Source organism: Myodes glareolus, chromosome 10 (assembly GCF_982192425.1).
Source record: "Myodes glareolus chromosome 10, mMyoGla1.1, whole genome shotgun sequence".
Classification (NCBI taxonomy): domain Eukaryota; kingdom Metazoa; phylum Chordata; class Mammalia; order Rodentia; family Cricetidae; genus Myodes; species Myodes glareolus.
Genome location: NC_142035.1, coordinates 47399201 through 47413986, shown reverse-complemented (window position 1 = coordinate 47413986; position 14786 = coordinate 47399201). Strand labels below are relative to the sequence as shown.

General features: G+C 50.8%; 1 protein-coding gene across 5 annotated transcripts; it reads right to left on the bottom strand.

The window, feature by feature from the left end:
- Window positions 1–219: 219 nt before the first annotated feature.
- Adissp (adipose secreted signaling protein) lies at window positions 220–14257 on the bottom strand. 5 transcript variants are annotated; one of them, XM_085696294.2, is made up of 7 exons: window positions 7668–7784; window positions 7318–7429; window positions 6500–6583; window positions 5902–6041; window positions 2121–2259; window positions 1083–1208; window positions 220–873 (listed from the first exon to the last, which is right to left on the bottom strand). In XM_085696294.2, the coding sequence occupies exons 3-7, from the start codon at window positions 6540–6542 to the stop codon at window positions 773–775; spliced, it is 549 nt and encodes a 182-aa protein (XP_085552420.2). In that variant the 5' UTR covers window positions 6543–6583; window positions 7318–7429; window positions 7668–7784; the 3' UTR covers window positions 220–772. The 5 variants fall into 5 exon arrangements, with proteins under 5 accessions (XP_085552420.2, XP_085552422.2, XP_048315532.3 ...); XM_085696296.2 differs by having other exon boundaries at window positions 1083–1205; XM_048459575.3 differs by lacking the exons at window positions 6500–6583; window positions 7318–7429 and adding an exon at window positions 14127–14257.
- Between the last annotated feature and the right edge of the window lie 529 nt (window positions 14258–14786).

The following is a 14786-nucleotide window of genomic DNA, read 5'->3' as shown; positions in this document are numbered from 1 at the left end:
TCCCTGTCTGGCATCAGAGGCCCTGAAGACTGCTTTATCCTAGGCAGGAGGCACCTCCCCACCCATATTAAGCAAAGAGTCCCAGGCCTAAAAGGCATCCATCCCCTTGTGGTGCCAGTGCTGCAGTATTGTGCAATGCCTCTTCCTCCTGATGGAGCTGGTCCATCTGTGAAGGGTAAGGTCGTCTGCCAACCCGAGAACAAAATGACCCCACCGGTATCTACTGGAACTTTTGTTTATTAAGGTCTCTATCCCAACCAGTCATTTAAAAACCAAGTACCACAGACCTGAGGGGTAGGAGCTGGGAACTGTACCTCCTCACCACATGAAGAGCAGTGGGGACGATGGAGGGGCAGCAGAGGTGGAGACGGGGAGACGACAATAGCAGCAGCAATGGGGCATCAATGTCACAGAGACAGAGCCACTCCGTTCTCTCCCAGTCCCTAGCTAGAACCCCCTATGGCTTGGGGCGGAAGAGGTAAATCCCACCCCAGGTCCCTCCTCTCAGAGAGTCTCCTTGGGACTCAACCCATTTCTTCAGTCAGGAGACTCAGGCACATGGGAGAGGAGGAAGTGGGAGAAGAGACCACAGGAGAGGCAGGATGGTGGCAGGAATGAAGGCAGAAGTGGGGGGCACCAGCAAGGTCTAGCCCTGCCACGCCCACCCAGGGGAGAGGTGAGGAAGCCACACCATCACGCAGCACGTCGGGAAGCAGGAGGAATTTAAGGCTCAGGGGCTCAGGCAGGCAGGCAGGCAGGCAGGGCCCAGGCCTCAGTCGAAGCCGTGCCAGTCGCTCTGTTCCGAGTCGTACTCCAGCTCGGCGCCCACACACTTGACACCATCCAGTAGCATGGGTGTACCATGGTGCCGGTCTGCAAGGCAGGGGCCACAAGTTAGCGTGCTGGCTGTGTCCTGGTACCACACAAGGTTTGTTCCACAGGAGCCTCTTCCTCCCATTGGCTGGGGGTCCAGGAGGGGACCCTGTCAAGGAGATTTTAGAACCCCCTGCCATCTTCAAGGATCTCTTGAAGCCAGTCTCATGCCTCCTTCGCCCAGCCAAACCTACCCTGCTCTCACTCACCCATGACCCGTGCCTGCACCATCACACGCACGCAGGTGCCTGGGTCACCTTCGCAGGCAAGTAACATCTCCTCTTTGAGGACGCCCTCTTTGTGTGCTGAGTACTCACACTTGATGCTGTAACCTGCTGGAGGACAGGGAAGGGCAGGAAATCGGTACCTCCCATAGCTCCTCTATATTGTCCCCAGCACTCACAGTCCCCCACCCAGTAAATCTTGCTGAGCCTCTTCCAGAAAGAAGCCCAGATGGTCCCTCCAGAGACCCAGCCCCACAAAGCTGGCCCAGAACTTCAAGAAGCTTCCTATTCTTTCAAATAAGGTCCATGTGTCTCTGGCCTGAGAACGCATCATGGCTCTAAAGGTGGAAGGACAGGGTCCAGTTCATCCTTCTAAGAAAAGTCCCCCTGGTGCCACACGGGAAGGCGGGAAGGTGACAGAGAACAAGGAGTGAGCTCCGAGCAGCTGGGGTGGCCAAAGGAAAGGACTTTCCCAGTTCCCTGAAGGGCAGGCCGTTAGGAAGCAGCAGTGGTGGGGACACAGAACTGAGGCTGGAGCTCAGCAGCACACCCCAAAACTGACAGTCTGGTCTCTGCCAGGTTGAGAGTAGGAGCAGGACAGGACCAGAAGCCAGCTGTACAAGCAGCCTAGAAGCCAAGGCCTGGAACTAGTAGGTACTAGGCATTAGCTCCTACAGCTCCAGTCTCTTTACCCAGAAAGATGAGAGGGAAGGCTGGGGGCCCACAGACAGTTCTCAGTGGCTTCCATCTCTGGGACCTCTCCACTGAAGGTACCATCAAGCAGTGGGCAGGTGCAAACCTGCAGTGTGTGTTAACGGAATGGGCTTCTCTGTCCAAAACTAGAGGCCTGGGGCTTGAACTGCTGTGCCCCCATACTGTAAGCTCAAGGAGCTGCCATGGCCCTGACTGGCTGAGCCGCCTATTCACCCGACTAGGGAAAGGGCAAAGAACCTCATGCTCTCATGCCACTCACAGCAGGCCCTCCTGGGGAGGGCAGGCCTCTAGCAGCCGGAGGGGACCTACCTTCAGGGATGGGAGTGACGCTGAGGAGCCTGAGGTGCAGGCTGTGGGCAGGGGCCTCACGGATGTCTCTGCTCAGCCTGCGCACTGGAGGCAGAGTGAAGGTAATCTCATACCTGTGCTGGATCTTCAGGAAGCCAACCTGCAGTGACAAGGGGAAGGAGAGAGGCATCTTCGTTGCTGCTTCTCCTGGGCGTCAGGGTACGCTGCCTAGGCTCCTGGAGGGCCCCAGCATCTGCTGCCCCAGGGTTCCCAGCTCTTGTTACTCTTCAGCTGTTTCACCCTCATGGCTCCAGGCATTCCCTGAATCTGTCTCAGAGGCCCCACAGGCCTCAGTGGTCAGTTTTCTAGGTAAGAATATAGAAGTCAGGAAGTGACTGCCTAGAGGTCACATTGTGAACTACAGAAGTCTTCCTAGACCTCTTGGTCACTTCGGTCCTGTGTGGCACACAGCAGGAAACCAGTGTCAGGGAGGGAAAGCTTAACATCCAGCCCTGTCCAGATCCAGCAGCCAGTGTCAGGGATGCTGGTGCTTTCGTTACTTGACAACATGGGATTGGGAAGAGGATGGAACTGGAGAAATGGACACTAGGGTTTGGGTAGAGCTCAGTGGTAGACTATGTACTCAACACATGCGAAACTCTGGTTTTGATCCCAAAAACCAAACAAAACCCACAGGAAAGCAGCTGTGAGAGTCTACAGCAGGCCACAAGCCAAATATTAACCATTCAGCCTATGATCCTGTCGGGTGACACATGACAATGGATGCCTGCCTACCTGCCCACTCAAAGGTACCACGTGACCAGTGACCTCTGCTCGTGGTCCAAGCAATTTCTGTTGTCCAGATACACTGCTTGGCCAGCCAGTGCTGTCCCTCTGGGACAGATGCCTCGGGAATTTTGGTGTGAAGGGTCAGAAGCTGAAACGGCTGCCGTCCTAAGAGCCTCCTGAGCCAGGCACAGTAGTTCCCGTCTGCTCCCGGCACTAGAGAGCCCGAAGCAGTAGGACTTCACAAGTTTGAGGCCAGTCCAAGCTTCCCAGTAAGTGCTAGTCTAGCCTGGCTACACTCTCAAAACAAAGAGCTGGGCATATAGCTCAGTTGGTAGAATGCCTGTCTAGTGCATGACCCTGGGTTTGACCCCCAGCACCAAATCAAATCAGGCATGGTGGAGCATACCTGTAACCCCAGCACTCTAGAGGTAGGGGCAGTAGGACCAGCAGTTCAAGGTCATCCTTGGCTACACAGCCAGTTCAAGGACAGCTTGGAGTACATGAGACCCTGTCTCAAAAAAACAAAACAAAACAACACATTTTTCTTTTAAATTTGGGCTTTTGTTTTTCATTTATTGGGGGTGAAGGGTGGGTTTAACACACATGTATTATGGAGGTCAGAAGACAATTTGCAGAAGTTGGTGCTAACCTTCCACCATGGTTCCAGGGACCAAACTTAGGTAGCCAGGCTGGGCTAATACCTTCACCTGCTAAGCCAAGTCTCTGGCCCTCAAAAAAATTCAGGTCTAGGGGCTGGAGAGATGGCTCAGTGGTTAAGAGCATTGCCTGCTCTTCCTAAGGTCCTGAGTTCAATTCCCAGCAACCACATGGTGGCTCACAACCATCTGTAATGAGGTCTGATGCCCTCTTCTGGCCTGCAGACAGAATATTGTGTACATAATAAATAAATAAATATTAAAAAAATTCAGGTCTAAACCAGCGGTGGTGGCGCACGCCTTTAATCCCAGCACTCGGGAGGCAGAGGCAGACGGATCTCTGTGAGTTCAAGGCCAGTCTGATCTACAAGAGCTAGTTCCAGGACAGTCTCCAAAGCCACAGAGAAACCCTGTCTCGAAAAACAAAACAAAAACAAAACAAAACAAAAATTAATTAATTAATTAATCAAAATAAATAAATAAATAAATAAAAATTCAGGTCTAGTGAGCTGGCACAGTGGGTTAAAGGGTGCTTGCCACTGACCTGACAACCTGAATCTGGCTCCCAGAACCCACATGATAGAATTGACTCTTGCAAGTTGTCCTCTGCCTCCACATGTATCTTATGGTACACCTCCCCCATACCCCCAAATAAATTTGAAAAAAAAATTTTAAGGCTTTCTGGGAGCTGGTAAGCTAACTCAATGGATAGAGGCACTTGCCACAAAGGCCTTGGCCGTGAGTTGAGTACAGGATGAAGGTGGAAGGAGAGAACGGACTCCACGAAGTTGTGCCCTGACCTCTACATGTGCACTACGGCACACATAGTGTGGCGCGCGCACAGTAATCATTTTCAAGACTTTCTGGCTACACTTGTCTGTTGTGACCTGGGGCCCAGCTGTGGCACTTGCAGAATCTGCCAGGGAACTACTCAGAGATGATAAGACAATGCTGATCAGCACCTCATTTATAACAGAAATGGAAATAACAGGAACACCCAGGGACACAGAAGCAGCCATGACATATGCCAAATACCAGATGGGGGTGAAATCTGATTGAAAATTATTTCCTAACAGGCAGGAAACAGTTTGCAAACAGAAACAAGGAAAAACTACCATGCCCGCTGTGATACCAGCTCTTGGAAACAAAGCTTTGAAAAAAGTGCACTAAAATAGTCACCAGGGTCACTTTTGGGTGGTGTAACTATGACTATGGCTACATTTAACTTTCCTGATAATTTTTTTAGTGCCTTTATTTTATTTATTTCCCTGAGAGCCATCAGCTGCAGAAGAGAGAATAAACAAAGACTTTAGCATTGGACAGAAACGAATATGAACCTCGGATCCCTCTGAGAAGAGCAGCAAGCCTGTGGGGCTAGCCTTCATGGAGCTGCCCGCTGACCTCTCACCACGGGGCACTCCTGCTCAACTCTGGGACCGACCTGAAGGCCTCTGAATTCCCATTTTCCCCAACCCTGTCCCTCCCACAATTCCTTCCTGTCCCTTCCTAGTTTGTGTGGAACCTAACAGCATCTGAGTAGCTGAAGGGCCATGCTGCTGGGTCTGTGGAGTGTGGCTGTGAATAAAAGTGCTCCAGTAAGTCAAAGATACAGGCAAAGCTGACACAGCTCAGTCGTAGTATGTGTTTAGCATGTACAAGGCCCTAGGTTCATTCAAGATCATTAAAACCACCACAAAGAGCCAAACCAGGCAGAGTTATAAACACCTCATCATCACCGTAATTAGCGACATCACACACACACATCCTTCTATTCTCACACCAACTTTATGGGGCGTGAAGAGCCAGCGGGTGCAATGGCTCAGCAAGTAAAGACTTGCTGCCAAGCATGACTACCAGAGTTTGAGTCTTGAAACCCGCAAAGTGGAGGAGAGAACAGACTCATGCAAGTTGTCCTCTGACCTCTATGTATAACTATGGCATGATGCTCCCACAAAACAAATAAATGTAAGAAACAAAGAGACACAAAGGGAGAGAAGAGATAAATAGGGGCAAACTGCCCAAGGCCACAGAGCCAGGACGGCATGCCTAGGCCTGATCCAGACCCATGACACCACAGTCTCCAACCAGACTTCTAGGTCACTGATAGTAAGTAGTCTTGAATCAAATGACATTTGTTTGAATCACTCACTGATTTCCTCACCTCCCATTTTACAGATGAAGAAATCAAGGCTCAGGAGATGCAAAGATGTGCCTGTGAGTCCAGCTGTGGAAGGGTTCTTTGCACAGAATGTGCTTGTGAAGCCAGCTGTAGAAGGGGTTCTATGCATAGGATAGTTTCTAGAAGCCGGCAAAGATGCAGGTGGAGTAAGGCTGATGGGAGGGAGGAGTTCACATACCTTGACTAGAAAGCTGTTATCACTCTCCTGAGTAACCATGACCACTGAGTCATGCAGCTTTTCATCAAAGTGGACATGGCTCTGGGAACCTTCTGCATCATGGCCGGCTGCAAAGCGAATACTTCGGACTCTGGGCTTGCCTAGGAAGAGGGGGAGAAGGCTCCAGGGGCTGCTGGATTCTTTAACCTCCTTGTTTCCTCCCCATTCCCAGACTGCTCTTAACATAACCCAACCCATAAGTTGACAAGGACCCTTCTAGGTAGATATTGTAAATCTTGAGACTTGAACACTCCCCCCCACACACACACACCTCCCTGTGTAGTCTTCTCACAAATGTGCACTCCCCGGCATAAATATAAGAAAGAATCAAAGGCTAGCTGATATGACCCCTTACTTGGAGGGAAAGAGGCTGGCACCTTCCTGGCACCTTCCCGACAATCATGCAGTATAGAGATGAATCCCCCATAATGCCACTCTTCATCCCTGGCGTGTGTGTGTGTGTGTGTGTGTGTGTGTGTCCGTCTGTCTTTCTGAGTTTATGTGCATAATGTGCAAAGCAAGAAGGCACTGGACTTGCCAAGTGTAGTGTGGTACAGACCTTTAATTCTCCGGGAGGCAGAGGCAGGTGAAACTTTGTGCATTCAAGGCCAGCCAGTGCCAGCACTACATAGTGAGATCCTGTCTGAAAAAACAAAACAAAACAAAAAACAACAAAGACAGCAGATACCCAGGAACTAGATTTACAGGTGGCTCTGAGATGCCTGATGTGGGTGCTGGAAACTTAACCCAGGTCCTCTGCAAGAGGACTACTGAGCTGAGCCATCTCCCCAGGCCCACCAACACTGTCCCTTCCAGCTTTGTAAGTGTATGAGACAGGCCCAGCCTGAGACTCCTGATAACCCCAACCAACCTGGGGTACAGTGATAAGAACAAACCCTAGGGAATCTACTTGCAGTGGGAGAAAAGAGACATTTAAAACCACACTTCTGAAAAACAAACTAAGCAGCTGACCATTTAGAAGAGGCTACAGCTGCCACTCAAGATCAATGGTCACTAGCAGCTAAGAAGCTGAGAAGCCTCCCAGTTCATCCCAGCTTCCCCCTCTGCTAGCGTAGATGAGAGACATTAGTTAGCTACCACTGTGATTTGTTGGGAGTCCTAAAGCTAGAAAGGCCAGGGATTAAGACATACAGTGGCTGGGAGATAGCCAAGAGCCTAGACATTCAGCCTATGGGAACGAAGGGCATGACCCCAGTCCTCTGTGAAGGTCTTAGGCCTCCCAAGAATCTGATCCAGAGTCATTTTGGTGGAGGACCTAGACTGGCACTGGCCTAGGTTCTTGAATACTACGAGTCAGTTGGATACAATCACTGCGATCCCTGTTGAACCCCCATCAACCTGATTCTTAAATCTTACCAGATTTCCTTCGCCTAAGTCTTCCAAATTCACGCTGAGGTCCTGATCCAGGTCTGTGACATTAACCCAGCCCTACATGTCCTTTAAGACTGCTACCAGTGTGACAGAAGGACTGCACATGGGAACACAAAAGCACATACTTCCACAGAATGGCAAACCAAGGAGCAAGCAAGGGTCCCCGCTAGGGCTTGGGGGATCCCCTGGATCCAGGACAAGCACTGGCATATTCTGAACAACACTGAGACATACCACATTCAGGACTGAAACAAGCCCAATATGCAACAATACTCCATCTGCCAGGGGCTACTCCAAGGGCTCATGCAATCTTACAGACCCAGGAAAGCACTTACCTCTGTTGGCTGCAGCCATGGACACCTTCCCTGCCACTGGGCAAGACACACAGCTCCTGCTTGACACTGCCACTCAAGCTCAGCAGCCTGCCATGCTCCAGAGACAGTGGCAGGAACCTGAGGGATGAGGAATAAGGAGAGCAGGAGTTAGTACCACCTATCAGTCCATGGCTGGTGGGGATCAGAGAGCTCCCTTTGGGAAAGACTTAAACCCTTCTTGCTTTCAGAAAATACAGGGACATCTGCATGACCCTTCTAAGTGAGCACGGGCATGAACACACATACACACACACACACACACACAGACCCCTCAGCCCAGCCCTGCCTGATACTCTTCTAAACTAAGGCTCAACCACTAACTTCAGCTGCCCAAGTACCAACACAGGATTCATATATCCAGCCTACTTGAGGCTGGCAGGAAAGACAACTGGCAGAAAGAAAGGAGGCTTTATTGGAATTTTTCAGAGGCTATTTCTGGCATTGCTGGCCCCAAAAGACTGTATTATTTAGGTATATACCCAGTTCAAATGGATACAGATCAGTCAACAGTAGGCTTAGAAGTGGGCAACAACAGGAGATAACCTCCTAAGATTTCATATTCCTACTCAGGGAGTCCGTCAGGGCCACATACAGAGCAGAGGAGTGTGCTCCTTTCTGAGCCTGATATTGAGACCCTCCTGACTCATGGAGGCCTCTGGCTCAGCAACCCAAGAGCTACCTCAGTGCAAAAGCAAAGAACTGGTGAGACGAACCAGCAAATAAAGGCACTTGCTGCTAAGTCTGATGACCTGAATTTCATCTGGGGGACCCTCATGGCAGAAGAGAAACAACCCTTGCACTTCTCCTTTGGCCTGCATACATATGCTGGCTAGTGCATGTGCAAGTATGTACACACACACACACACACACACACACACACACACACAAAAGCAAGCAAATGTAATAAAATAAAAAAAATAACCATAAGAAATTCTTAAGAAGCCTCTGATGGGTAGGGTAGAGCCCATTTAAACATCAAAAGAATACTGAGGGCACCTGATAGTACAGATGGAATACACTAACCAGCACACACACAGAGATTACAGAAAAGGTAGAAAATAATCAAAAACAAACCTAACACTCATGTGTCACTACTGAGGGCAGCAGCGCAACTCTCTGCTATGGAAACAGGCAATTAAAGAGAAATAATCCAGCCTATATCTTGTACGTGAACTGCCTTCTTTATAGGCAACTTCCTGCTAAGACAATAGATCAAATGCTAAGTCATTCTGCACTCCTAAAGAAACAACTGCCAGAGGCAAGGACACTCAAGATGCTGAACCATGAGACAGTACACAGATGCCCAAGTGGCACTAACAGATGACCCAGTGATCCTAAGGGAGAATGACACAAGACTGCATTGGTGGAGACAGCACATCTCCCCCACTCGCTGTGGGACAGCATTCGTGCCTCCTGGTGTCACAGCATCCCTGACAAAGGATGGCTGATGAAGATGCTTAGAGAAGACCTAACTGAGCCGCTGTGCCCGACTTCTTAACACTAAGAACATGGGATTGTGGAACAAACGGAAAACTGAGCACGCACTGAGACCATTCAGAAGGCAGGGTACACCACAGGACAACTGACCTGTTTCTTTCAGATTGCAAGGGGGGGAAAGGGGAGGCTGTTCTAGATATGGAATTGGGCCACAGTCTTTTGTTTGTTTGCAAATAAAGCTTCACTGGGTCACAGTCTCTCTTGATCATTTGCATGTCATTTGTGACAGCTTATGCACTAAAACAAAACTACTTTGAATAGTTGTGACAGGGACCATATGGCCTACACAATCTAAAACGTCTATCTATCATCCTGTGTTAGATTAACATACAGTAAGGCACCAAGAAGGCAGAACAATTCTACAAGAAAACCAACCCTTTTCACCTCATTAGCTACAAGAAATGGTGGAAGAGATTTCTAACTCCCTATTAAAAGAAGACATTTGGGGGCTGAATGGCTCAGCGGTTAAACATACTGTTTCTGCAGAGGACCTGAGTTCGAGTCCTAGAACCCATCTCAGACAGTTCACAGCTACCAGTAACTCCAACTCCAGGGGATCTGAAAGCCTCTTCTGGCCTCCCCTGACACCCACATTCACGAGTACACACCCCCATAGAGATACATACACACATACCGTCAAAAATGAAATAAATCTAGGAGGGTGGACATTGGGAAGCTGAATGTGGTGGCTTTAATCTCAGTACTTAGAAGGCAGAGGTAGGTGTGAGTCTGCGGCAGGCCTGTCTACAGAGCGAGATGCTATTAAGAGAGAGAACCTGGAGATGTAACTCAATAGTAGAGTTCCTGCTTATCATGTGGCAAGCCCCCAGCGCTGCATAACTTAATTTAATTAAAAGCCATAAGGGCTGGAACAATGGATGGTTAGGAGCACTTGTTGCTCTTACAGAGGACCAGGGCTTCAGCTCCCAGCACCCACACAGCAACTCAAAACCAGGACATTCTGGTCCTTCTGATCTCCTCAGCTACACAGAAAGCTTGAAACCAGTCTGAAATGCTGATTTTATTTGGTGAGGTGGTGGAATTGTACTATAAATGTATGTCCATATTTTTCAGAGAAGCACACTGAAGTGTTTAGAGATGAGTGACCCAGGAATGACTTTGGACAGTCCAGAGACTGAAGAGAAACCACAGGGTAGCGTTGTAGTCGTGAGTGGGCCTGTCCAGGGCATGAACTCAAGGTCCCCCATGCAGTCCTGGGAATCATTCATTGGGAATGAAGTTGGTTTTTCTTCCTTCTCCACTGTCTGTTGCCAGACAAGCCCACCCAGACCCCCACCATGGCTAGGGTGTTCACAGTTTGGGTCTCAGGACAGTCCTGGTAGAAGAGGTCTGAAGAGATGAATGGAGTCCAAGATTCCACACTCTGGAATGCAGAAGTGGACAGAACAGGGACAGTCACCATCAACCCCCCCTCACAGAAGCTAGTTCCCAGGCCCCGGAATGAAGAGAGGCAAGCTACACCCTACTCACCTCTGGTGAGGGAAGCTTGTGGTCAGCTTGCCTTCAGGGAGCCTAGCCTTAGAGAAGAGTTGACTCCTATTAACTTCCAGCCACCTCCTACAGTTGTAGATTCCAGGCTGTGACAAATGACCAGGGTGTCTGGCCCTCTCACCTACGGTGGCTGTTCCAGACACATGTCTGCAGCCCAGGGACAGCCACAGTCTGGTGTCTGCAAACTTCTCCATATCTCAAGACACTTCCTAGAGATATGGGTGAAACCTGACCAGAGAAGGCTCCCCTGAGCCCTTTTAACAAAACAGTCTGACCTGGAGTAGTCCCAGTCTACCTCTGCCCAGGCTCTCAGCCAGAAATTCCCCAACTCCCATCTACATCTAAGCTCAGCCCAGCATCTTCTTTTTAGGAAAGCAATACACATGCCACTCCAAATGCCAGGAAGGCCTGACAGCTCCCCCTCTCATTCTCTGAGCACTGGTTTTCAATCTTTCCTACCGTAAAGGGCAGCGATTGTAGCTTTGCCGAAAGTCCTCTGCATCCATCAGAAAGGAAGGTGAATTCAATTTACACTAGTGAATTGAATTAATGAATGACATCCCGAGAGAAACACCACTAGGACAGACAGTGTGAGCAGGGCCAGTGACTCTCAGGAAGCTCTCACTCTAATCTCTTAGCCAACTCTCGCTTAGACAACAACCTCCTCCCCAAACTGAGGTTTCCTTCCACCGTTCATCTGGAGGGTTACGACAGTCAGTTAGTTCCCTGCCCATGCCTACCCTGAGATGAGCAAGCTGCTGAAAGCAAGATCTCCATTTCCTGCAGTTGCCAGAACTTGAAGGAGAGCCATCACCTAGGAACTACATATAACCTTAGAAACCGTAAGGCAAGTAGCTGCAGGGACCCACAAGAGCCTGGAAAAACCAAACCTCCTTTCACAGCAGACAACCTGCCAGTGGCTGCCCCGTGGGAGCTACACTCATCCACACAAATTCCTCATTAGATGCAGGAAAAGAGGCCACTTGGCCTCCCCCACTGTAGGCCTGTCCACAGGGAACTGCTAAGCCACCTCACAACTCCGAGCCTTGCCCTACCTCCAGCTGCACCTGTGCTAGTAGCCACATTCCCACTGTCACCCAAACCACACAGATCCTCAATCAAACTCAGATTCTGCCCTTGCTGGCTGTAGAGATGAGCCATTTTATTCCTTGGATAGAGTATAAGCAATGGCTTGTTCATCCAGGGCTTGGTGCCACTGTGCCTAAAACTCTGTAAAAAACGCCCCCACCCCCTATTCTCCCACCTCAACCCCCAACCACTGCAAACACGAAGGCCTGAAGGCCTGGTTCCTAGAGCAAAGGCAACTTCACTGGAAGAAAAGCACCGGAAAACAAGCACTCTGGTCAGTCTTGGAGGAGCCCACAGGGAGTTCAGCTTCTCTGAAACTAGCTGAAAGGTTAAAAGGGGCATCGGGCCCTTCCCTTCTTCCATTCCCTGGGCAGCCAAGTTCCCAGAAGACTATGGAGAAGGCTGCTGAGCCTTTCTTACTTTAGCCCCCTCATCTGGCAAAGCAGATAATGCCCCATCCTTAGACGAATGTCAACAAATCAGGAGGAAACCTGGGTATGGCAGCAGGCAAACATGGCAAGTAGAGGTAGGAAGATCAAGAGTTCCAGGTTATCTTTGGCTACGTAGTAATTTTGAAGACAGCCTGCGTTATATGAGACATTTCTACGTAAACAGATAAGTAAATAATTTAAAAAAAAACATACAAATCAGGAGTGATATCCTGGACAGTTGCAGGATGAGGAAGAAAAAAGCTGAGGCCTTGGAAGATGCTTTCGGATGCTCCTAGGGAAGCTGGAGTAACAGAAAGCCTAGGCCGAGGAAGGCTGCTTTGAGGCTACTTTTCCCAAGAACTAGCATGTGGGTAAACAGCTGGATGGTTACAGAAAAAGCCAGGGTCCTTAGCACCATAAGGCCTTGCCTGAATCCAGTACTGGCTGCAACTCCAGGATGCCCTGTTCTAGCGCTCAAGTGCCAAGCTAAGCGCCAAAGATGGTCTATCCATGGCAAAGTGGAACTCCTGAACTGTGATTCTCTCCCTCCTGAACACATACCTCTTCGTCCAAAGGCAGGGTCCAAGTGCTAAGGGTCCAGTTTCAGCTTGTCCTGTGCTGTGTAGCCCAAACCTTTTAGAGCCTTCCTCTCCCAATCATTCTTCAATTATCAACTCAACAGGGGCCTTTCTCTATCCCAGACCAGAAAACAACCTTCTATTCCTCCTACTACTTCCTCCCTTATGCCCATCCTGGGACTAAGTCACAGCTCAATCAGCCCAGTAGAAGCACCTACCCTGCCTCCCCTTAGAGCTCAAAAAACAACACCCATTGGAGTCTCAGACAGAGACCTCCATGGAGGCCAAATGTAGAAGTAATCTTCCATCAATTCAGCCTTGACCTATCTTCGAATCCTCCGAATCAAAGCCACAGATGTGAGGTCAGTATGGGTGTTCCGTTTTCTCTCGTACACAGTGGAGGGAACGCTTGACCTGTAAAAAGGGTGTTCCCATGCCTCCTGACTACCAACAAGTGCTGCCCTCCTCTTCCCACATTCCCCTCTGCACTCAGCCAGAAGACGGTGTTTGGATTCCTCTGGCCTCTAGACTTACTGTTCCATCCGAGAAGCAGAGGCCAGGGGGTGACAGCTGCTCCCCATTTCCCTCCCACCCACAACCTACCCACCCACCCACCCACCCACCCACCCACGACGCTCCCAGGAGCAGAGCAACGCCCCATCTCCGCATCACACCGCCAAGATTAAAGAGGAAAAAACTCAAGCTGTCCAATGGAGCCCTGTTCACTAACAAGAGCACTGGTCCAGAACCTAATTCAAACCATTTCTGAGAGACTCTGGGGAGGCTATGGATCTGGCCCTGTGTCTTTTCGTACCGCCATCGCTGTGGGTGTGGCACTCCCCAACCCACTATGATTGTCTTCTCGGGGGACAAGAGCAGCAGGATGGGCCTCAGACGTACCCATACCGAGCGATAGGCCGGGGCTCCGTCTGTCTGAGATAATGCCGTGCGCTCTGAGTCGCCAGGCTGACGCAGGAGTCTACCGAGCCGACAACTCCCCAACATCAACATCCTCCTCAGGATCGTGCCCAGGCACTGGCGGCTCAGTGGTTACTCTTCCAAGGTCACACAGAGACGTGGGGACCAGGTGGGAAGGGGACGCCAGACCCATTTACGCCCCCGCCCTCAGGTATCACTTGTACCCCAACAGCTAACCGTCATTTGTGCCCAGGAACCCATATCCCCCAACCCATCCCGCTCCTGCAGAGTTCCCCAGGCTAGAAAACAGAGCTTCCAGCTCCAGCACAGCGGGGAATCTCAGACCCGAGAGCCGACTCTGGTGCACTAGGTGGAGCCGGGAGGGCCCATCTCACCTTGCGGGCGAGCCCCGCGGCCAGGCGGGCAGGAACGACAGCGGAGACAGCGGCAGCAGCAGCGGACCAGACTCTAGAGCGCGAGGAAGAGCCCCGCGCCGCAGCAGCCCCGCGCCACGCCTTCCCCTCCTTCATTGGCTTGAGGGGAAGGGAGGGGCGGGGCTATAGCACTTCAGACCAATGAGCTGGCTCTGAGAGCCGCCAATGAGCGACGAGCTTCCATGTCACGTGGGCGCGGAGGCCGCGCCCCACGAGTCGGCGTCACCCTAGCCTCTCGAGCTCAGGCGGTAAAGCGGGCGGCAGCTGGGAACCGCTGGTGGAAGGCGACCAGAGCGGCCTTCCCTTGCGAGGGTGACTTCCGAGCCACGGCAGTTTTGTCTAAGAGCTAAGCAACCATCTTTCCCATTCGACTGAATCGGGATTTCAGTATCTTCCCTTCCCACCTCATTCCAGATAAACAAGAGAACAAAGAAGGCATGCGGCGTGGGAGTGGGGGAGGGAGCCTATGCGGGCGCCCCCGGGGACAGGAGCTTCTGCTCTCGGTCTCCAAGGAGGCGGTCGCTATGGCAGCGGGATGCGCCTCGACCCACCCTGCAGGGTGTGGGCGTCTACATAGAGCAAGTTGGTAAGAGACACAGCAAAGGGTTTTGGATTTTTGCC

Coding starts and splice junctions, on each gene's coding strand:
- Adissp (XM_085696294.2), bottom strand. CDS start 6,542: ATGCACAAAGTTTCACCTGCCTCTGCCTCCCGGAGAATTAAAG. Junction 6,042..6,499: donor TGCCTCCCGGAGAATTAAAG/GTCTGTACCACA, acceptor CCCTCTTCCTAG/GCAAGCCCAGAGTCCGAAGT. Junction 874..1,082: donor GGTGCAGGCACGGGTCATGG/GTGAGTGAGAGC, acceptor CCTGCCTTGCAG/ACCGGCACCATGGTACACCC.